We start from the raw sequence: 24,649 nt of genomic DNA, 5'->3' as shown, positions 1-24,649 counted from the left end.
GGTGTTTTATTTTAATGTTTATTATTTTATGGTTTATTATTTTATGGGTTCCTGTGTGTGGATTGGTTCGAGAGTAAGCTGTTCAACGGGAGTCGGTGAGTGGGTCAAGTAATGGTAAGTGAAGAAAAGAAATGTATTTTATTTAACGTGTTCATTTTTTTTTGTTTTTTTACATGTGGTTTTTTTTTTTGGTACATCATTTCTTGCCACTGTATGTATGTATGTCTAGATCGATATATACATACAGGGTAAGAAATTATGTTGTTTTAAAAGCTTGTTTTGCTGTGTTTAAAATGTTTTTGGCTATGCTGCTATGCATAAATGTGTGTGTAATGTATTTTAAAATTAGATAGATGTAATTTTTGGTCTTGTGTGGTGTACTTTAGGTCAGGATGAGGCTTGCTTTTGTATATTCTATTCTTTTTGGTACTTATATTTTGTCTGAGGATAACTTGTTCTGTTTAATGATTGAAATAGTTAATTGTTTAATTGTTATGGATGGAATTTAAATTGTTTAGTGATTTAATTAATGAATGCTAATTGATTTATGGTTACTTGATTGGTTTAAATAGTATACTTGTTTGGATGTATTGGTATTTTGTTTGGAAGATGTTATTGTTAACATTCATTGGCAGAGTGTACATGGTGTATAGATTGTATGCATCATGTATACAATGTAAATGCAATGTTTTGATTGGCATTCGAGGCTTTTGATTGGCATTTGAACTTTTGATTGGAAGATGAGATTGGATTTTTTAAGGAAATATGATTTTATTGTACTGTCTCTGTATGGAGAAGTGGTATTTGTAGTAGAGCATGTTTTTGATTACCCTTCTACATTTATTTGTATATTGGTTCAGTGTGTGTGTGTGTGTGTGTGTGTGTGTGTGTGTGTGTGTGTGTGTGTGTGTGTGTGTGTGTGTGTGTGTGTATATATATATATATATATATATATATATTAGCTGATATACCCGGCGTTGCCCGGGATGTAAATCCGTAATAGGTATTATTATTTATAAATAGTTGAAAAGAAACATGAAAGAAAATGTAATAAGATATTGTTGTTTAAAAATGGTTTATTGTGAACACACCACAGTACAATGTATATTTTGGTGACATAAGTGATGTAAAAATGTGAGGTGTGTGTCCCGCTAGGGTGCGAGTGGGTGCGAGGCATCGGGTGGGTGTTCAGTACTGGTGGCTGGTGGGTAGTGGAGTGCTGGCTGTGGGTGGGAGTCCCACTAGGGTGTGAGCGGGTGTGAGGCGGCGGGTGTCTGGTGAGTGCATGCAGCGGCTGGTCAGTGATGTCGGTGCGTAGGGGTGTGAGTGTGGCGGGTGGGTATGAGGCGGGAGGCGCCGGGTGGGTGGTGAGTGCATGCAGCGGCTGGTCAGTGATGTCGGTGCGTAGGGGCGGGAGGCGGTGGGTGTTTGTCGAGTGTGGCGGGTGGTTGAGAGGCGGCAGGTGTCTGTTGAGTGAGGGCGGCGTCTGGGGGCGCAGGGGTGTGAGGCGGTGGGTGGCTGAAAGGCAGAGGCAGGAGGCGGCGGGAGTGCGGGCGGCGGGTGGGTGAAAGGCAGAGGCGGGAGTGCGGCGGGTGGGTGAAAGGCAGAGGCGGGAGGGCGGGTGAAAGGCAGAGGCGGGAGGTGGCGGGAGTACGGGCGGCGGGTGGGTGAAAGGCAGGGGCGGGAGAGGGATGAAAGGCAGGGGCGGGAGGGGGGTAAAAGGCAGGGGCAGGGGGGTGAAGGCAGGTGCGGGGGGTGAAGGCAGGGGGGTAAGGCAGGGGCAGGGGGGTAAGGCAGGGGTGGGGGGGTAAGGCAGGGGCGGGGGTGGTAAGGCAGGGGCGGGGGGGTAAGGCAGGGGCGGGGGGGGTAAGGCAGGGGCGGGGGGGTAAGGCAGGGGCGGGGGGGTAAGGCAGGGGCGGGGCGGGTAAGGCAGGGGCGGGGGGGGTAAGGCAGGGGCGGGGGGGGTAAGGCAGGGGCGGGGGGGAAGGCAGGAGGCAAGGGGGGGTGTCACTGTGTGTCTGTCCCTGTGTGTGTCATTGTTTCTGTCCCTGTGTGTGTCATTGTTTCTGTCCCTGTGTGTGTCAGTGTGTCTGTCCCTGTATGTGTCAGTGTGTCTGTCACCGTGTGTCAGTCATTGTGTGTGTCGGGGGTGGGGGTCAAAAACGGAGCTGGGGGAGGAATCAAAAACAGAGCTGGGGGAGGGGTCAAAAATAGAGCTGGGGGAGGGGTCAAAAACGGAGCTGGGGAGGGGTCAAAAACGGAGCTGGGGGAGGGGTCAAAAACAGAGCTGGGGGAGGGGTCAAAAATGGAGCTGGGGGAGGGGTCAAAAATGGAGCTGGGGAGGGTTCAAAAACAGAGCTGGGGGGTCAAACCCTGCCCCCCTCCAGCAGTAGCGATTCCTCACCTCAGGCAGCAGCAGCAGCAGTGTGGCCAGCGGTTGGGGACACCTGGGTTAGAGCGAACGGCCAATGAGAGCCGTGGGGGGGCGGGCAATCCGGAGGAGTGAGACATATGTGTGTGTATATACTGTTAGACCACACCGGCCAATGAGAGGTGTGCGGGGGCGGGTGGGCCAAGTGAGCCATCTCATTGGCCTGAGGCGGAGTGACGGGCCAAAGGTCCAATGTGATTGTCCCTAGACACAGAAACATACAATGGTTTCAAAAATATAGATATATAAATAAATTGATAGATATATTGATGCATGATTGACAGTGATTATGTGCCTATACACACTTTAGTGTCCCATGTGAGTGTATATATTATATATAGCGTTCTAGTGACGTCACACACCAGAGTTAGCCCCTATTGCCTTATACCATAGGCATACTGTAGGTTCAGTGCTTTCTGGATTTATAGTGCTTACGTTCATTGTTCCATTTTTGGATATACTTCAGGCACTTTGCCTACTAGCACTTTTTTGCATTCAGTTCACCTCATTCACTATATGTTCCGGTACCAACCATTTTATTATCAATAATAAAGCATATTTATACATGTAACGGGTCTTCCTTCCTGCCTGACCCACCCAATCTCACATTGACCCGTGTGGTCTAACCAGTCCCCATTACGTGATCGTGTATGGTGGTGCACCTGCAAGTAACAGGACTTCTGAGTCTCCCGCTTGATGGTATTAGGGGATGTCATCAGGACAGGTAGCTGAGGTAGTGGGTGCGAGCCCTACTTACATCATGTGCAGCGCCTCCACCTCATCAGGATCTATGCTTCCGCAGGGAGATGGTCCTGGTTAGGAACTCCTTCTCGGTGGTGACTGACCCTGTAGAGTAATCTCACACTCACACAGTGGGGGTATCTTTAACAAGGGCACCTTTATTGATGATCTGCATGTAGCAGACTGCCCCATGCAGCTTTCAGCTCTAGCCGCACATTTCTCCGTGCTGTCCCTTTGCCAGGTACTGCCCTCCTAATTGGAGTGGGATCCCCTCTCCCCGTAGGGAAATCACCCCTGTGCCAGGTCCCTGGACACAGTGTGGCCTAGACAGGCTTGATTGGAATATTCGTGCCACTAGTTACAGCACTAGGGTCACAAAGCTATCCTGCAATCCCTTTCACAGGAGCCAAACTCTTAAGCAACAACAACACTAACTTGACAGTGTTGTGCCTTATATACCTCAGGGGGCAGGCACATCTCTGATGTCACTATCCAGGGACTCAGAGCATGCATCCACTCCCATCCATACATAGGGCACCTCACCAGGGTGTGAGGGAAAACCTCCATAACTACTGCTGGCATGCCTGTACTTACCAGGGCTTACTGCCAACAGGGAAGATGTCTGCAGTCCATTATTATGCATGGCTACATACATTAAATCTTAGGTTTGGTCCAGATTTCTTCTGTTGTGTTGCTTATTTTTCAGGGTGTTCTCCCTCAGATTTTGAGTGCATCTATAGGGCCTTATCTGTATGTACAGTGTCTTACGTCATACAGTGTTCTTTGTGTTTTGATTACCTTCCCTGCCCTTTTGCACCAGTCTGTACTAGTGACCCAAGTGGTCACACTAGGTTGAGCGGGTGCATCTCTCTTTTGTCCTATATATATATAGTTGCATGATGAAGCTACTGTACAAATGAATGGGTGAAGGGTGGGTATCGGGCAAGGGTGGCTTAACCCCTTAATTACCTTTGCGGTTATTATCCGATAAGGTGATAAAGGGGTTAATTGATATCTGAATGTAATTGCAATGTATTGGCTATGTATTTTGTGGGCAACGGAGGACAAGGATTTTGCTGGCGACGGGGGCTTCTTATTGATGAGGTCAGTAGTACTTTATTTATTTTAATATGCTAGTTAATGTGTTTAATAATGGGCAAATAATCTATTATCCCTATCTGGATAATAGTTATTTTGCACATTATTGTACTGTATGTGTTGGGGATGGGGTGGGGGAGGGATTGATGTATTGAATGTATAGGTCAGGTTTATTTATTTTACATTCAGGGTTTGTTCCTTTTGGTTCTGCGTGAGACCTCTGGAGACCACCTGCGGTATTCTCGGGTATCTCACGGGTATCAGGCTGGTGGCCCGTAGTGTGCGGGGAAGAACCGGTGGCCCCACATCTGTGGGGGGACCGCGGACCCGTAGTGCCCACCCGTGGGTCCCCAGACCCCCGTGGGAACCACCCGAGGCCCCGCAGACACCTGTGGGTCTGACCCGGGACTCCCAGACATCCGCGGGCCTAACGTGGGGACCCAATTGTGGCCCACGGTGACCATCTGGTGGGCCATGGCGTCTGGCGGGGCCCACCAACAGGCCTCCAGAACCTGTATAAAACAAGTTGCTGCTAACTTGTAGGTCTGTGAGGTGACCCGTCAGGCCCACCGGGGACTCACGTGGGCCTGGGGTATGAACCCTGTATGTAAAACGATAAATCATATATTTATGGGCGGGGCACAGGGGGTGGGTTATGTCTTTAATAAATAGAATGATGTTTATTGTGGGGCTGTGTATTGTTTTTATTGTTGGTACTGTGGGAGGGGAGGGGTATTGGCCCCAAGGATATGGGTAGACCTCCCGGCTGGGTATTGGGTGAGGGTGGTTAGGCCTCACGGGGTGGGGGGTTAGTGGGGGAGGGTATGTAGGTCTCCCGAGTGGTGGGTGAGGGTGGGTTAACCCCTTAATGACTGTAGCGGTTAATAATCGCTATGTTGATTAAGGGGTTAGGGGACATTACATAACCGCTACGGTCGTGAAGGGGTTAAGTGCACCCGCAACACCCCCGCAAGCCCTAAACAAGCAACAAGGGCCAAATACCCCCTTCACCCACCCCCGCTACCCACAATAAACCTGGCACGGCGATTTAACACCTTCATTGCCTTAGCGGTTAGCCGCTAAGGTAATGAAGTGGGCTTTACATGCATTTTTCCTGCCTCGGATGCATGCCGGGGGGCTCTGGTGCTGGTATTAATGGTATCAGCTCCGGAGACCCCCGGCATCAATCCCAGGCAGGAAAAAGGCCTGATTTTTTTCTAAGTGCCGATCCGCCGCTCATCTGCAGCCTCTCACCAGCAACTTGCCTACTTTTTGTGGCGTGCCGGATTGCCGTGAAAAACGCCATTCTAGAGTGGCGCAAAGCTACTCGCCACTACTAGAATTGAGCGTGGTTGAAAAAATGGCTAGTTGCGGCGAAAAGTGCCTTTTTGCCGCGCCAATGGCGGAGAAAAAAAACCGCCAAACACCTTAGCGTTTTTTTTATTTTCGCCAAGTTTTCGCCCCTTACTGAATAGGGGTATGCATTTTTGGCGTGAAACGGGCGAGAAGTGACTTTCCGCCGCTTACTGCATGAGGCCCTATATCGGTTTCCTATGGACATAGTGACAATTTGAGCGCCAGGTATCCCTTTTTCCATATCACATCCCTCACACATTACCTGCTCTCACAGGTATACCTCCGCACAATCCCACTTTCCTGTACTTTTTCGCCAACTCCTTCAAATAACAAGCAGCTATCTGAAACACGCCAGCCTTCTTATGCCCTGTATCTTATGCTTTAACTTATCTTTCCTTATAGCTTGAAGGCCCATTGGAGAAGGACCCTCTTTAGCTACTGTAATGATGTGTGTTAATGTTTGATATTTTTTTGTTTTCATCCTCAAACCCTATTGTACTGCTCTATGGAATATGTTGGTGTGTTATAAATAAATAATAATAATAGGATTAATTTTCTACAACAGGGTAATAGTTCTGCACTAAAAAAAACATACACACCCAAACTAGGAATCAGAGGACCAGAGTCAGTGTGGATGACGTCTACAAGACCAGCATCGGACATGTCCAGCCTGACCTCCATTGGTGTGTATTGGAAATAATTTTCAGCTGGATCAAGACCTTATGATTAAAAAATGCATTAATTGAACAGACAAGTCTATTTTTGTGACAGGAAAGAGAATACTGTTTTCAAATCAGTATTCTGTGTGCCAGTCTGGCTTTACATCATAAACATACTGATTTATAAATGGTATTCAGTACTTCAGTTATTTACAATTTTTCCAGTATTAAATGTAAAAAAGATATACTTATATGCATTTTAAATGTATTTCTTAAGCAGAAATGTTCAGGCCAAATTACACTAGATCAGGGGTTGCCAACTCCAGTCCTCAAGTGCTACCAAAAGGTCAGGTTTTCCAGATATCCCTGCTTCAGTACAGGTGGTGTAGTCGATGACTGAGCCACTGATTGAGCCACCTGTGCTGAAGCAGGGATATCCTGAAAATCTAAACTGTTGGCAGCTCTTGAGGACTGGAGTTTGCCACCCCTGCACTAGATAGTAGTGCCACAATTATATTATAATGCAAGTAGGGCAAAATGAGTAATCAGTTATGTACCGTAGGTTGATACTACAGTGGTTAGGCCCAAAACGTAGCCCCACTGGAACAGCTTCAGGATGGTAATAAGGGAGAGAAGGAAGCAAGGCAGAGTGTTCATGGTGGACTATTTCAATATTGAAGGATGCTCTATTTTGTTATTAAATGCAGCTTTAGGTAGTTGCAAGTAATAATAATAATAATAATAATAGCATGTTTTTGTATAGTGCTGCTAGTTATACGTAGCGCTTTACAGAGACATTTTGCAGGCACAGGTCCCTGCCCCGTGGAGCTCACAATCTATGTGTTTGGTGCCTGAGGCACAGGGAGATAAAGTGACTTGCCCAAGGTCACAAGGAGCCGACACCGGGAATTAAACCAGGCTCCCCTGCTTCAAACTCTCAGTGCCAGTCAGTGTCTTTTACTCACTGAGCCACTCCCTATAGCAATGTTCAGTTTTACTGCCCGTCTCATGCTACTGAATGGGTGCGGTGAGCTGAGGCATGGGTTGATGTTTTAACACACAAGGGGGGGATTAGGGCTATTTGTGTAATGAAGAGGTCCTTTCTGCCAAACAAACATACTCCTTCCCAAAGTTTCCCTGCTCACCGGTTATCCTGGAGATGCCTGGCTTCCTCTTCCCTGCCTCTCCTGCAGCGTGTGCACCCAGGCTGTGGCCAATCAAATGGACATTGGAAGGGGCGTAGCCAAAACTTTTCTAATAATAGAAAAACTGCATTAAATTGTAGTAGTTACTGTAGCAAAGGTTGCAATTTAAGGAATTATAAGGGGGAGAAGTATCAGTTCAAACACACTTTTCTAATGCAGCTGATTCAAATATAAGAAATGTATTAATCCAGTTTCCTACAATTAACTATTTGATCCAGATTATTATCTTGGGAATTTTACCCGTCTCAAACCTGACTTTTTTAATGTTAGAAAATGGACAAAATTATGCACAGTAATGGGAAAGTCCATTACAGTTCAGTACATACAGTATAGTATGCAGTTACAATTTGTAACTTCTTGTATTAACGCATTCCTTGGCATGGCAACACAACGCTGGAGGCGAACCGCTGAGGAGAAGATAAGAGCAACACACACACACACACACACAACCAACCAAACAAACCATCCCCCCACATCCACCTCTCTGCCAGTCCGGGGGTCCCTGTGCTCTTTGCTCCAGCTCCCCCCTCCGGTCGGGTGAAAGTTTGATCCCGGCGCTGACGGGAGGGAGAGGAGAGACAGGAGGGAGCGTGGGGCCCAAGGTGGCCGGTCACCTTGCTCGTCTTGCCGTAAGGCCAGCCCTGCGAGAACCCCCTGATTCCAGAGATACAGTATGTGTAGAGTGCCAGAGTGCCAGAATCCCTCTGCTTTTTAAAGCTTCCATATCACATGGACCAATAGAAAGATGCACTGATGACATTGCGGCTTCCTATTGGCCCGCAGGGCATTGGAGCTTTGAAAAGCGGCCATTACATGAAACCTGCTAGCCAAGCAGAGCGGATACCGGCACCTACTATCGTGGTCTATATCTCCGGAAGTAGGCGGTCCCCAGAGCTGAAAGTAAAGGGGTTCCAGCTCCAGATATCCCCTACTTCAATTGTCTATAAAAAAAAAATGGCAAAACACTTGCCAGCTTGGATAGACACTTTAAATTTACATTGTGTATCAGTAAAGAGGTAATTGTCTGTTAGTACTGAAGACGAGAATTCCACGGAGGAAAAGCCAGTGCACAGCCGAAGGAAGCAAAGCTGGACTACGTGACCATTCGAAAAGAGATGTATTGATTAAAAATCATAGCGGTAGACTCCTGTCAGTACTGAAGAATCTCCCAGAGACAGCTACAGTTGTTGAAGAAGTCCAGTTTCTCACTGTTTACCAGGAAACAATTCATACAAGTACACAGTGGTTAACATGTTTAAAATGTTTAAAATGTTTGTTAATCAGAACACCTGCCACTTTTGTATGTTTTGCAAAAGCCTGCAGAATTCGGGGACCACAGTTGCTAAATTTGGCGAATCATGTGGGCTTTACTTGGGAAATTTCATGTTGGTGACCTGGCAAACCTGGGCACATTTGTAACATTTTCATCAGCCACAAATGTCCAAAATCCTCGCCATTCACGATCGGAGGCGAAAAGGCTTCTCCTATCTCTAGAGACAGCGCCACAATTTTTTCTCTTGTAAATAGCCAATGGTCAGAAAAACAAGTTGCTGTGAAAAGCCAGCAAGAAGAGCCCCTGCTGCGCACTCATGCACCAGGGTTTTGGCCTAAATGCATATTCTCTGCAGCAGGCTGCAGGTCTCCTAGGCTGCAGTGTGATTAAGAAGTGTTCATAGTCATGGTTCAAATTCAAAGGAAACGCAAAAACGGTGACTATTTCTAGAATGTTATTTTACCGAAAGAATGTCAACAAAGTAGGCCACTTCTGCTCCCACGACACGGACATTGTTTGCAGCTTGTGGATAATCGGTGTGAGATCCACCACTCCAGTCCACAGCGATACAATTTACATCTTCCACCTTGAGCAAAACCTGGAAGAACACAGAAAGATTAAATTAAGATTAAATAAAATATTGGGGTGTTTAACAAGTTTGCACTAACTGATAAGCTCAATACAATCTCTGCCAGGGAGGTCGGCTATGCATCGCAACCTACTTTGGCAGTGAAAAGGTTAATGGATCAATGACTATTATACGATAAACTTATTATAGCAAAAAAACACAGCATATTTTGTATGTACTGTATGTACTGTATGTACGTATGTATGTCTTTAATTATATAGCGCCATTAAGAGTACAAATGGATGATGAAGATGCTCTAGACCATATTTCAGACCATTGAGTATCCGAAATTGTATACCCCACATCTTTTTTCCAAGCTGAGAAGTACTTACAGTAGGTTGTATGTTACTATAGATGTGAATAAGTATATTGCAGATCGATGATATAAGACCTGAAGTAGATGTAGAAAGAGTAACAATATCCTCAAAAAATTTAGTTTCTTGTATTCATTTTTTCATATATGGTGGTCTTGCCCTAAAATACAAACTGTTTGGATATAAGTTTTAGAAATCATAAAGGAAATTACTGGTTTTAGTCTCCAGTTGGATACTTTTGTGGTTTTGTTGGGTGCAGTAGATGTGGATAAAAAGCATGTCCTTAAATCTAACTCCAGTTTTCTAATCACACATTTACTATTAGCCGCCAGATTGTCCATTGCTTCAAACTGGAAGAATGTACTGTATTGGCACCAAATATGACACAATGGTTGACTAGAGGATGGGAGATATCTGGTTTCCTTTCTTGTTATATTTGGAGATACATAACTCTACCATAACGAGACCAGATGATGAGTTATAGTATATAGAATATAAAAATGATAAAACATTTTCTTCTTTTCCCTTCATATAAATGTATAGATTTATTTATTCTGAAATTGAGAGGTCCAATAGCAGGATGGTGTCTTTTTTATTGTGTGGCAATATCTGGTGTTTTTGCATGGTTCTTACAGTATATAATATATGAGCTATGGTGAGGGGGGGAGGAGAGAGTTGTGGGAGTGTAGGGGTATAATAGTTATTGATAAGTATTGTTTAATGAATTATTGTATTTGTATTATTTCATGTTATTCAAACACTAATCAAAAGATTTAAAATATATAACGCTTGTGTGTAGTAATACACACAACGATCATATAAATAACAAATAAAAATAACACAAAATGGGAAGAAGTGCTTCAGACATAAAAGTAACATTTAGGAAAAGGAGTCACGTCCGAAGAGCTTACAATCTAATTGTATATATATCGCCCTTTCCTCCACCCTATGGAAGATATGGTGGCTGCTGTGTGTGGTGCGTTACCTGTGACTCGCAGGAGGCCTAAGCCTCCGCTGGGAGCCTGCAGTATACCTGATTTGTCTGGTGACAGCGCCTTCACCTGCAAGGGATCCCAACGGGGTGGGATAAGCCCCTCACAGGAACAATACCAATAATACACACTCGTACAGTATATACTAACAACCTTTACTGAACACAATAATATCGGTACCCTGTACTCCACAGTAATATAGGCCCCAACCTGATACCACCAGTGATTGTCCCCAAAGTGTACAGTAGATATGGGAAATGAATCCCCGATAGGTGCTACTAATGTCTGGGTGATGTTAGCAATATAGCATTAAAGTCCAGGAGAGAGTATAACTTCAGGAGAATGCATGTGCAGTAAACAGGCTTTAATGCTCACTTTGTAGCCATAATATGGGATATCAATATAATGGTACAGAAGCCCCACAGTGAGTGTGTGAAAAGTGCACTCAATGAAGAGAGCACACCCCACACCCACTAATGGGACAACACACCTCAATCCCTAGGCATGAGCAAGTATATAGTCATACAATAATAAACTGCATAATGTGGAAACACAATCAGTTAACTCACGAATCATCAGCGTGCCTCCTTCCGGTATAGGTCAATCCAAGTAGAGAAGAATGGTGGAGCACTGCTAGAAAAAATAAAGGGCTGGAGGCTTGTGGCAAGTTAAAAATGCTTTAATCTATGGCATAAGTAGACCGGGCTACAGTGAGAGAGGTTCTCTAACGCGTTTCGCGCTGTCAAAGCGCTTTGTCAGCGCGAAACGCGTTAGAGAACCTCTCTCACTGTAGCCCGGTCTACTTATGCCATAGATTAAAGCATTTTTAACTTGCCACAAGCCTCCAGCCCTTTATTTTTTCTAGCAGTGCTCCACCATTCTTCTCTACTTGGATTGTCCCCAAAGTGCATTGGGTGACAGGCATCAATACCCTGATATCCCTTTCCCAATGTCAAGGCCCACCCAAAGTGTAGGAAATAGCGCTATGCTGTGAAGTGTTGGTGCACCTAGTTGGGTACCTGCCAGGGAGCTCCAGCACTAGGGTGATGCAGATTAACACGGAGGATCCGTCTGATCCGACAATTCCAGCGTGGATAATATCACCTTACAGTCTCTCACAGGGAGGTAGTCTGGTCTCAGTCCACAGGCCTCAATCACTGGCGTCTTCACTGTGTCCCGGACACTAGAGAGTAATTAGGGAAGCGTCCCTATCTAAGGGGCCTTCCCTGAAGCAACCACAAGCTACAGTGAGTTGGGGCCTAGCTGCGACCTAATGGGGGTCTCTGGCCTAGTGCAGGGGCCTACTGACACCCTGTACCTACACCCTTATACTCTGACATCCCAGTTTCGACTGGCGGGGTCTAAGCACGTGAAGAGTATCAATATCTCACTGCAGGGGAAGCTGCAGCCATATAGGCTGTTGTGCGACATGTGTTCTTGCAGCCCTAGAGGCTGCTGGGGATTGTAGTTCCCCTCGTGGTCTGTCCCTTTAATGGCCGCCTCCCTGGCGTTCTCTGCGCATGCGCTATACCCACATTGGCCGCCGCATGCGTGCGCGTACACTACGCATGCGTGATTATATACAAAATGGCGGGGCCCTGCAGAGGGAGCTGCCGGAGCCTCCGGCGAGCCGATCAACCCTCCATAACCCCCAAAGTGCCACCCGCACCTGTCCCTGCCTCAGCTGTCAGGCGCAACCATGCCGGGAGGTGAGGGGACACGGGGCACCAGGGGTACCCCTGCTATACACACACACACACATATATATATATATATATATATGTGTGAAAACAGAAACAAAGAGATTAAAGAAATTAAAGCCATTGTATGACTAAGCTGAATACACCATGAGAAAGCTGAGTGTGAACAAACAGAAATATCCCAAAAATTAGTACATTGTGTATGCTTTTGCTATGATGCCAACATGCCATTTATTTATGAGTTGTTATACTCAGTACTTTTTGACCGGTCGGTCCTAGTGTTTAGAGGCTAATTCTTTGCCTCCACACTACAGGTTCTGCATAGGTACTAATTTTTGGGTAATTTCTGTTTGTTCACACTCAGCTTTCTCATGGTTTACTCAGCTTAGTCATACAATGGCTTTAATTTACTATTTACCAGTACTGACTTTATATTGCTGTTTCCAGTGTGTAGCTTAGTTTGTTATCAGTGTTCTAAGATTAGACAGTCCTGGGGACACTGTGGATCCTTTGTATATGTTTTATGTATTTAATACATTTTTATACTTTTGTACGCTAGAGTGCTATTTTGGGTTCTTTTTTCTCTTTGTTTCTGTTTTCACATATTTATCATCCCTAGCACCTCCAGTAGTGTTAATTTTGTACACTTTACTTTACTGGTTTTAGCACTTCGTATTCATGGTCTGTTGCAGGCTTTTTTTTTGTGTTTCACACACACACACACACACATATATATATATATATATATATATATATATATATATATATATATATATATATATATATATATATACATACACACAGCTGAACCCCATTATAAAGCATCCTCGGGGTCCACAGAATGAGACCGCGTTATAACCGCGTGAGGACTTACCGGCATCTGCAGCTCTCTCCTCTCTGCTTCATCAGGCTGTGTCCGCATGCACGGAACTTATGTAGAATTTGGATCACAGGGGAGGACCCACACAAAATAATTTATAAATTATTATTTTATTTTAATTATAATGTATAAATTATTATTTTATAATTTATCAATTATTATATCAAATAATAATTTATAAATTATACAGGAATTGAACCCAGGATCTTTCATATGCTAGTACCAATTATCTACCTGCAAGCCACAGGGTTTGTGTGATGTCACAGACTCTAAAAATAAACATAACATATAGTACACAGTGCAGTTCACTGCGCACTGTTCTGTAGATGTTAAGTATATTTAAAGTCTTTATGAGAACATGGATTGCCTGAAATCCATTTTTACATGGAACCCTTATTTATAAGCAAATGCTCTACTGTTAACACAGCTTTTAAGCACAGCATGGGATTAGATGCAAAGCCAGTCAAACCACTCACAGACTGCTTCTTTTTTTGCCTTCTTCCCCTTAAACCCAAGCCAGTTCAGTGGCTGGGTGCTGCCCCTTGAGAAGTCCCCCCCCCCCTGGTCCTCCCGAAGTCAAACAAGTCCTTATTACTTTTCCCCAAAAATCTTCAGCCGGTAGGCCTAGGTTTTCAGGGTCTTTGGCGCCATCCTCCGTCAGGATTGGGAATGTCCTTCTCTTCCTCGCTTCGGCCAGAAGACCCGCAAGAAAGTCCAAGTCTTTTGGTTTTCGATCAGAGCCTAGTCACCCTGTCATTTTCCCTCCAAAGAGGGACGGTGACCAGCCGTAGTGCATAGTTCGTGCCGGAGCACCCCGACACCTAATAGGGTGGGTTAAAAAATCCCGCCTACGCCAGAAGGCCCAGGAACGAAGGGAATGAGGGAAGTAAATCCTACACATCAAGGGTCCCTGCTGGGAGCGGTTCGAGATACCAGTGTGTCGCTGCATCAGGGCATAACCTTGCCCACTGTGAGCTTGACACAGACTGTACTCTACTCCTGCCACATGTAGGATAGACACTACACTTGATTTTAGCCAGCTGTTTCGACCTTTTGGGTCTCATCAGTGTGAGGTTGGTTGTACTGGCTTTGCAATTTTGAAACTGGGTAGGTTTACATATACATTTTTTAAGTTATGGTGGGTGAAAAAGTCGACAAAATCCTCCACCGTTAGCATAGTCTATAAAGAATATCACTTGTGAGCACATTGACGTCTTAGACAGGTCTGCAACCCTGCCTTTCATCATTATCACCTAGCACAGCGGTGCGCAAAGTGGGGGGCGCGACCCCCAGGGGGGGCGGGAGATTGTGCTGGGGGGGCGCGGGCAGTTGCAGAGGCCCCGCGCTCTTCCCCCAGGCATTTAAATTAAATGCCGGGGGATCGCGTGAGGCCCCTGCAACTGTTTACTTACCGGGATTCAGCCGTCTGTGTTGCGTCGCCATGGCAACGCGGCGTCAATAGACGCCGCGGCACCATGTGACCTGACGTCACACGCACACGCAGCGTCATCTGACGCGCCTGAAGGAAGGCAGGGGGGCGCGAGAGCCGGGGGCAGAGAGACAGGGGGGCGCAGCACAAAAAGTTTGCGCTCCCCTGACCTAGCATACAGTGCTTCCACTGCAGCAATGGATTCTGGGAAAAAACATGCAAATGGGCACACAATGTGTCACATTTTGCCTGAAATCCATTTTTACATGGAACCCTTATAAGAAAATGCTTGCTGTTAACACAGCTTTTAAGCCCAGCATGGGATTAGATGCAAAGCCAGTCAAACCACTCACAGACAGCTTTTTGTTTTGTTTTGAAAATGCTTTCATTTATGCGAATATTTACAACAATACATGAATAATAATTTCCCAAAAGTAAGAAAAACTGATGTGAACATCGGTGCAGTGCATAAACTATACATATCTCATGCATTTACTTCAATACTCCGCGCTGCCATGATGACGTGTCGCCCAAAGCCAGCTAGGTAGTCAGTAATCAAGGTAAGTCAGTTACAGAGGCCTCGTGCAGTCCCACAGCGCAAAAAAAAAAATCACGTACACCCCCAGTTTACGCACCCCTAATCTAGTACAAGAGTAGTCACCCCCGCTATAGACTCTTCATCAGCAAAGACATTTAGGGACCTACAGTATATAAAATATATTGTGCTGTTAGTTTTCTTGAGTCAGGTTCCTTTGGCTATATCGGTGTGTGAGCGTCTCTGGCACTTCAGATGTTTATGAAACCTCCACCAAATGCAGAGTTTTATAGGTGGGGAAAAGATCACATTCTTCATACCTTGCACATTTCTGTCACCCATTTGTTCTCACCACTGCTAGTAAAGCCATGAATAATGAAGCGTGTCTTTCTGCTGGTACGGAAATTGGATGAGGAGATAGTGGATGGAGTTATGGCGGTAATAACCTGTTGGAAAAGAAGCAGAATTAAAGGGACAGTCCCAAAAAGATGTCTCTTAACTATGTGTTCTTACCAGAAGGGGGTCATTAAAATTGGTACAGTTGTTAAAGCAGCAGTCCAAACTGCAGATTAAAAAAATTGGTGCACTGCTAGAGAGAGAGGGCAGGGCTCTAAAAGGGATGTGCCAGAGCCTGTTTCAGAGGATGAAGGAGATGTGACTTTGTAAATGGTTGCTATAGAAACAAAAAATGCTTGTTACATTATAATACATTAAGGAGCCTATTCTAGTAGGTTTGATAACCAACTCATCAAGGATTTTGAGCAGCTATCACAAAATTTTGCTACGTACAGTAGCTATTCATAAAGCCTCAATAAGAAGCCAAATCGTTTGAGGAAGGCATTTTATCATGATTTCTGGCTCCTGGCCAAACACATTGTGCGGGAGCTGAAAAATATCATCGCATTTTTTTTCAAAAGTAGCTTGTCTAGTAGCTCCGATGAGATTATCGGAGCTCTGGAATTGCGCGTTTATAGAAGATTCGCTTGCCCAAGGGTGGCGAGATGAGATCTGAGACCAGGATTTAGAAAAAAAAAAGCATTTCTCCTGCATCAGATTGATGCCGGGAGTCTCCGGAGCTGATACCCATTAATATCAGCTCCGGAGACTCCCGGCTTCAATCTTATGCAATAAAAATACATTTTCAGGCAGCTTCATTACCTTAGCGGCTAACCACTTAGGCAATGAAGGGGGTTAACTACCAGTGCCTGGTTTATTGTACGTAGTGGGGGTGGGTGAAGGTGGTATTTGGCCATGAAATTTGTTTAGGCCTCGTGGGGGTTGCGGGAGGAGTTAACCCCTTCATTGTCGCTAAGGTAATGAATGGGTTAATCCCTCCCGCTACCTACCTGTTAGGCATAAACATCCACCATGGGCCAAACACCACATTCACCCGCCCCCACTACCCACAATAAACATTAAAACACAATACTAGTCAATATACCCATTCATTTCCAGTGTGGTTAACTATTCCCTCAATAGGAGCAAAGATAACCTCCAATGGGAAGGAATGGGCACACCCTCTACCCCCAACAACCATAACATTACAGTACAGTAATGAGCAAAATTACTATTATCCAGATCTGGATAATAGCTCATTTGCCCATTCAAAATAAAATATTATTGTAACAGGGGACATATCCCTGTTCAGTAATGTGCCTTTAATCTAGCAGTGTGGTGGTTAACTTCTGGTAGTTAATTACTAAACACCACCTGCCTGATTGAGATGGCTTACAAAAGCCTGTCTGTTCAAACAGGAAGTGAGAACTCTTTAGCTGACACCTGAGCTGAACTTGGAGACACACTTGTTTTCAGCTCTGCCAAAGTTCGCAGAGCTGCTTTCAAGACACAAGGCCCAAATAAGACTTCTAAACCTGGATGCTGATTTTCTGTGCATGCTCAGTGCGGTTCCAAGAGAGCAGAGAAGCTTACTCTACAGCTGATAAACAGATAAGACTTTCATTATTAAGAGACTGCTTATACTGTATCTGCTTATTTTCATGCTATGTTTGGGGCTGGGGAGAAATGCTTGACTAGGGAGATGTGAATTGGTTGCATAGTGTTTTCACTAGAATTACTCCCAAGTGAATGGACGCTTTGTTCCCCCCCCCCCCCCCCCCCCCCGTGTTTGGATAATTTTCCTGATGAAAAGGAACAGGCACAATAAAGCCTATTATAATTTCACGTTATAAAGCCTCCTAATTGCGTACCTCTGTGAACGTCCGTCCACAATTATCCAACCAGCATAAAGTAAATAAAACTTGCACTTACCCCTGCCAGGATGATGGCTGTCCTCATCACCGTCCAACGGGTCCATGTCCTCCGTTGGCAGCAACAGTACAATAAAAATACAAACTACTGGCCCCTAACCCCTTAATCACCTTAGCGTTTAGTAACTGCTATAGTAATTAAGGGGTTAACCACTCCTCCCCTGCTACCCAGCCGCGAGGCCTAACCATCACCATCTCCCAAAAAATTGCATGGAACAGTTTTTTTTACGGCTTTCTCTGGTGGCAATTGCAGGAAACATTTTAATGAAGTGCCTTACATTTGATGTGAAAAGGAGGGATTTATCTTAGCCTTGCAGAATATTTTATGCAGAACATTAGTGAAAAATAACAGCCTTGTTATGTGTCATGGTTCTAGGATTGCCAGGTGGCATCTCCAAAATTACTGGACACAATGGTGAAGGGTGCGACATGCTGGAGATATATACACACCTCTTTCCGCTCCATGCAGTTTCCTCCTCTCCTTGGCCTCACCCGCAGACTCCTAACACCTGCTCCTGATTGGCTACATTACCCAGCAGCAGCCAATCAGGATGGAGTAAGCTGCCCAGTCCTCTAGCAAAAGCCCTGCTCTCTCTTCCATGGCCCCCCAAGCCAGTCAGGTCACTGTGTCCAGAGAGGTAATACTGGCATACACATACATGTCCAGAGAGGTAATACCGGACACATACATGTCCAGTATTACCACTCATTTTTTACTGGACAGAGTGTCCAAATACAGGACAGCCTGGTTCAATACTGGACACCTGGAAACCCTACATGGTTCATTCCTCACCAACTCATCATGTGGGTTCATGAAACCACCTAATGCCAGTACAGACCCAACAATGGAATATCAATATTGTTTTTATACCTTGATTAGGGTTGCCAGGTGCCAGTTTTGAACCGGACAGACCGGAATTCTGACGATCCGTCCAGTAAAAAATGAGAGGTAATACCGGGCATGTATGTGTCCGGTATTTTCTCTCTCTGGATGTGCAGGCAGCGAGAGTGTGAAGGGTGGCCGGGTGCAGGGTCTTACCTCTGATTCAGAAGCAGGCTGCAGCGTATAGTAACCAGAGCAATGGACGGTGTCATCCCCCCAGACAAGGAGAAGACTAACCAATGGGAGCATACACAGCTCCCCCATTTACATGCTGGGAATGTAGTTTCCTTCCAGCTTTGCATGTGGGAGAGGAGAGCTCCACTGAGTCCCTATCTGCCAGGAGGACCTACACAAGTAAGATACCAGGAAGGGGAGAGGATGAGGAAGGATGATGAGGAGGTGGTGAGGAAGTAGGGGGTGGTGGTGAGGGAGGAGGGGGATGAGAGTGAGGAAGGATGAGGTTGAAGAAGGAGGAGGGGGTGGGGGTGATGGTGTGAGAGGAGTGTGACAGTAGGGGTAGCTAGGGGACTCAAGAGAAATCCCAGCTATTTACCCCTAAAAAACGTGTAACTTGGTTGCCCTAGTAATATTTCATCCAGCCAAATGTCTTTAATATCTGAGGAAGAACAGGGAATGTATAAATGTAACCCATGTCTGTAAGAATGTATTTCAAAGCATGTATTCTTTTATTCCTTGTGACAATCCTTCCCCCAGTTTAGAAAGCTGGTATTGTCTTATGATGTGATTTGGGCTAGCTGGGTTTAATTTTAAGTTCTGCCTTTTACATAATCACCTTATGTCTGTATTTATGCCTGTGTTAGCAATTCCTCTCAGCTTAAATACTTGGTATTGTGTGGTGATGAAATTAACATGTCAGCCCTGCAAATCTAAATGATGTTATGTGCCTGTTCCTATCATTTCTATGGAAGGAGTTTCTGTAATCCCTTTAGCTGAACAGTTCCATAGAAAAGATAGATCAGAATAGTATCAGAACAAAGGTAGGGCACTAGTTAACAGAATCAGTTACCAGATCTGAGCACAGGCACCGTTTCTCTTGGCTGGCTACCCTTGCTCAATATTAAAGGATAGCCACCAAGTAGTATATATGGAACACTGCTGATCAGAGTAGGAAACTAACAGCAGGAGATACCATGGAGACCATCTGAGAGACACTCTAGAAAGGAGTGTGGAGACCCTCTAAAAGACACTCTGGGAAGGAGTGTCGAGTTGGACAGTGACCAGCTGGAGATACGTCAGAGTGACTGCTGTGTGTTCAGTACTCTGATATCCTGAAGCAGACAGGAGATACCCATTTGAAGTGAGTCCCTGCACCTAGGATGTAGATCTCATTCCCCAGATACCCCGTAAGTGTGTATATTTTTGTATTTTGTATTCTTGTGTGTTTGAGGTCTTATCCAAAATAAACCTTATTTTATTTCACTGCCTTGTTTTGCCCTGTGACTGATCCCTTAAATATTAATGGTGTTAAAAAAACCTGGTCTACCGTGATAAGGAGGATGAGGATGAGGGTGGGTGAGTGTCATGTTCTAGCATGCAGTACCCATACTTGTCCACCGGGATTGCTGCTGCTCTGCTAGCACTCTCAAGGAACATTCCAGACCCTGAAACCCGACACCTCTGCACCACCTCTCAGCCTACCTATATAAACTTCCTCTTCCTGTCTGTGTAAGGATTCTGCTTGATCCGTGCCTGGTTTTCACTACGGTCCAGGTTTTCTCTCTCTCCTGACCTTTCTGCTCTCTGTGGCCATTTTGGGTACTGGCAGCCTGCTTTATAAGGCTGCTGTTACCATAGGGAGTCTCCGAGCAAAGGTCTGTGTGTTTGCAGCTCCTGTCGATCTTTTAAGTTACAGTGGCGACACGTTTTATTGCTATTGGGCTCGTTCCGCAAGCTGGGAGATTTCCCGGCTTGCTAGCCAAATCCCCTCGGCGTGCCGCACGTCACCGATGCGCGGTCACGCTTCATCGGGTGCCTGCGACCCCTGCGCGCGTGCCCAGGGCTCCCTGAGGGAGCCCTGGTGTCCCGCGATGTGGGGGACGGCGGTGGGGGGTTCCGGGGGACCCGGCGGACCCGGAGAGGGGAGGGAGAAGCCCCGATCGGAGGACCGCTCCTCCGAGGCTTCGGCGCGCGCACGGGACACCCCGGCGCGCGCCCGGTTACTGTCGCGGCCGAGACCGGGTAAATGTAAGAATAAACACGGCCGCGACAGTATGCATTATCCTCTTGCCTGTTTTGAATTCTTGTTGCTGACCCTGGACCGTGACCCTGACCTCCGCTTGCCTACTCGACTTTGCACCTCTGCCGCCAGCCCTGACCTGCCTGTCCCCTGGACTTTGCTACTCTGCCGCCAGTCTTGACCCCTGCTTCCTTATCGACTATGGATACTCTTACAGGACTCTGTTCCTGGGTTGTGTTTGGTTTATTTGCATCCCTACCTCAGCCCTGTGGGTCCGCCTCTGATTTGGGACGAGCACCGTGACAGTCTGTTAATGCCTGTTTATACTGGTTCCTCAGCTTTTGCTAGGTCCTTGTGTTTACTGCTGTGCTGTTGTCCTGTTCCAGTCTCCTCGTTGCTGCCCTCTGCTTCTGACCCTGACCACGCTACCTGCCGCCTGCCTCCGACCTCTGCTTGTGACCCGGACCTCGCTCCTTGCTGTTCCTGCCACTGTTCCGGCTGCCTCTCCAGCCGAAGATCAACCCTTGACAGTGCAAGGATGAGGGAGCATGAGAGGGGTTGCCACAATCTTAAAAGTAATGGGAGAGGAGCATTAAGATCAGTATTGCTCGCCATGTATGACGAGACACACACACACTTACACTTATTCTATAGAGTTTTAGAAAATGTTGCACTCTGGAAATTTGTGATCATTATCCAAACTCTTCTGTAGCCTCACTGCTTCATAAAGGCTGACAGCTGGTTCATCTGTAGACCTGCATGACACTTGAATTAAGGTGTTGAAGGTTCATAACAGAATCTCCCTGGATAACCCACGCTGGGCTGCTATGGGAGACAAGGCCACGATGCACAAGATAGCCCGATTCAGGTGCGGTCTCGGGCCGCAGGCTCCAGCAGGGAGACTGGGGGGTGGCATGGGTGGTATAGCGGCAGGAGAGAGCGGGGCCTAATGAGGGCAGCGTGGGTGGTCTGGAACAGCTGGGAGAGTTATCCCAGCTCTCCTCCTCTGGTGGACGCGGAACCCCCGATTGCGGCGGCCATTTTTTTCTGCGATCCCCATTATAACGCGGTCACATGTGGACCCCAAGTACCGCGTTATAATAGGGTTCAGCTGGAACATACCTTCCTTCTGACTTTTTGAGCATGCCGCATATTTCACCATTGTGTCCAGTATTTTTTGAGAAGCCATCTGGGAACCCTAAACTTGATTCACAGCTCCAATGATATAATGAATGATAGCCAAACATATACATGTAACATATAATTAGCTTATTTTGCTTTGCATTGTATGACTCTCACCTGGAAGGTTTTCTGATTACTTCTGGTGTAAAGCAGAAATCGTGTGTTAATCTTCTCTGGTGTCCATGGTAATTTACCAATGGGCCTTTCCTTGGTACCAGACCATGGCTTGACATCTGAAAAGCAGCCAATTCTGTTGTAGCAAACCTCTCCTCCTATAAAACAAATCATGGTGTTGGAATTGTCCTAAGTGACTGGCAGTTGCAGTGTACTGGATGGCATCTGTAATATTCGTACAATATTGGGCCCTGAACAGACTAGGACAGATTTAACCTTTCTACTTATGTAACGCATATACTCGCATACAAATTACTGGTACAATTAATTCCTTGTTGTTTTATTAATTAATTGCTTTGATTGGTTAATGGTTTAATTGATTCCTTGCTGAGCTGGTTAGTGCTTTTATTAATTGCATTAGCTGGCTAGTGTTTATATTTATTGAATTGGGGTGTTTCGTGGTTTTGAATGTTTTATTATTGTGTCTTTTTTTCATTAATGTATTTTGATTAGGGTGCCCATTGAGTGCTATAGTGGCTCATCATGCCCATATTATTATATGGGTATAATGTACCACTATACTAAATGGGTACATGGTGTTTATAGTGGGTCCGGGGTGGGTGGTTAGGCCACCCAGGTGGGTAGCGGGGCAGGGTGGGTTAACCCCTTAATTACTATAGCCGCTAAGGTGATTAAGGGGGTTAAGAGCCATTAGAATGTATATAATATGTATGTATGCTTTCTGGCAACGGAGGACAGGGACCTGCAGTAAGCTGATGAGGACACCCTTCATATTGACTGTGGTAAGTAGAACTGTACTTATTTACTTTATTTACTGTACACTGGCTAATGTTATGTTTAATAATGGGCAAATAATCTATTATCCATATCTGGATAATAGTTATTTTGCCCATTACTGTACTGTATGTGTTTGGTGGGGGGGGGTTATTGATTTAAATGTAGGCCATGTTTTATTTTTATTTTCAATACAGAATTGGTACCGCAGGGTTGCGGGGACCCATGGAGACCAGCTGTGGCCCCCCGTACGCCCCTACGGGTACCACTTGTGAACCCACGGGGGACATCTGCGTGGAAGAACCGTTGACCGCACAGCTGTAGGGGCCCGTGAACCCGCAGGGACCACCCAAGGGCCCCAGACCCCCATGGGAACCACCCTGGGCCCCCCAGACACCTGTGGGGCTGACCCGGGGACCCCGAGACACCCGTGAGGACCACCTGTGGATCCCATTGGGGCCCTCGGGGACCCACGGCACCTAGCGGGGACCACCCAGAGGTCCCCAGACATCCGTGGGCACCCCCCGGGGTGCATTGTGGGGCCTGCAGACACCTGTCGGGCCCACCAGTGACCCCCATCGACCTGGGGTATTAATCCTGTGTGTTAAAAAAAGAGCCGAAGAAAGGATCTCCCAGTTAATGCGAGTATGGAGCATTGGGCGCAGCATATATATGCACAAAGCTGTGTATAGACCCGAGAACGGCTTGGCTCGGGAGTATAGCATTACAGTAACTGACATGGCAGGTAGGGAGGTGAAGAAACCAGACCCTCGCCACTATTAGGTAGACAGAATAGTGAGGTCTGTTTCTAAAAAAAATGAGCGCCCTCTGCTGGTCAGGAGCGTTATACAGTTGATAATTATGAAACAAGAATGTTGCTTTATTAATTATGTTTTCCATTTTACAGTGCTTCCTGGAAAAAGGTACACCAAATTTAGGTCCCAGCCGGGACGGTGGGGATTCACCAGGGGGAGATTGTAGCCATTCATGTAAAATGGTCTGCAGTTGTCTCCCCTGCTGGCAGTAAACCTGGTAAGTTACAGGGATGCCAGCAGTAATCATGGAGGTTTGCCCTCAGACCCTGGTGAGGTGCCCTATGTATGGGTGGGAGTGGCTACATGCTCTGAGTCCACGGTTAGTGACATCAGAGCTGTGACAGCTCCTAAAGTACATAAGGCACAGCACTGCCCAAAGTTAGTGTGGTTGCTGAGTAGTTGGAGTGCGTTGGGAATGAAGGATCCACTAGTGCAGTAACTAGTGGTCCATTTCTACATCTAAGCTAAATAGAGCCAGGGACCTGGCACAGGGGTGATCTCCCTACGGGGAGAGGGGATCCCACTCCATTGGGAGGGCGTATCTGTCAAAGGGACAGCAGAGAAATATGTGCGGCTGAGACAGCTGGCTATGAAGGGCAGCTTGCCCATACATCAACAATAAAGATGCCCTGTTCAAAGATACCCCCACTGTGTGAGTGTGAACTTACTCTCCAGTGGAAGGCACCACCGAGAAGGAGTTCCTCATCAGGACCATCTCCCTGCGGACGCATAGATCCTGATGAGGTGGAGGCGCTGCACGTGATATAGGTAGGACTCGCACACACTACCTCAGCTGCCTGTCTGGATTGACAATCCCCGAATACCATCATGCGGGAGACTCAGGAGTCCTGTTGCTTACAGGTGCACCACCAGGCACGACCATGTAATGGGGGCTGGTTAGACCACACGGGCCAATATGAGATTGGGTGGGTCAGGCTAGAGGGAATACCCGTTACAGATAAAACAGGGGAGGGTAAATTAGGGGGGGGGCGTAAAACAGGGGGGGGGGTAAAAGACACTGACTCTGGCACATAATTTGAAGTAGGGGAACCTGGTTCAATTCCCGGTGTAAGCTCCTTGTGACCTTGGGCATTTCACTTTATCTCCAAGTGCCTCAGGCACCAAAAAAAAAAAACTATAGATTGTAATCTCTAC

The 24,649-nt window shown here is 46.2% G+C and overlaps 1 protein-coding gene across 1 annotated transcript in view; it reads right to left on the bottom strand.

The window, feature by feature from the left end:
• The window catches only part of LOC142501712 (inactive pancreatic lipase-related protein 1-like), a 148,975-nt gene that overhangs the window by 8,239 nt on the left and 116,087 nt on the right, over nucleotides 1–24,649 (bottom strand). Inside the window, exons 3-7 of the mRNA XM_075611993.1 lie at nucleotides 21,888–22,042; nucleotides 15,562–15,687; nucleotides 9,227–9,361; nucleotides 7,431–7,539; nucleotides 6,226–6,345 (exon numbers count right to left, since the gene is read on the bottom strand). Of these exons, the coding sequence (XP_075468108.1) occupies nucleotides 6,226–6,345; nucleotides 7,431–7,539; nucleotides 9,227–9,361; nucleotides 15,562–15,687; nucleotides 21,888–22,042 (645 nt within the window). The remainder of the gene's footprint in view (nucleotides 1–6,225; nucleotides 6,346–7,430; nucleotides 7,540–9,226; nucleotides 9,362–15,561; nucleotides 15,688–21,887; nucleotides 22,043–24,649) is intronic.

Source organism: Ascaphus truei, chromosome 8, assembly GCF_040206685.1.
Source record: "Ascaphus truei isolate aAscTru1 chromosome 8, aAscTru1.hap1, whole genome shotgun sequence".
In the NCBI taxonomy this organism is placed as follows: domain Eukaryota; kingdom Metazoa; phylum Chordata; class Amphibia; order Anura; family Ascaphidae; genus Ascaphus; species Ascaphus truei.
This window is presented reverse-complemented; position numbering and strand designations above follow the sequence as displayed.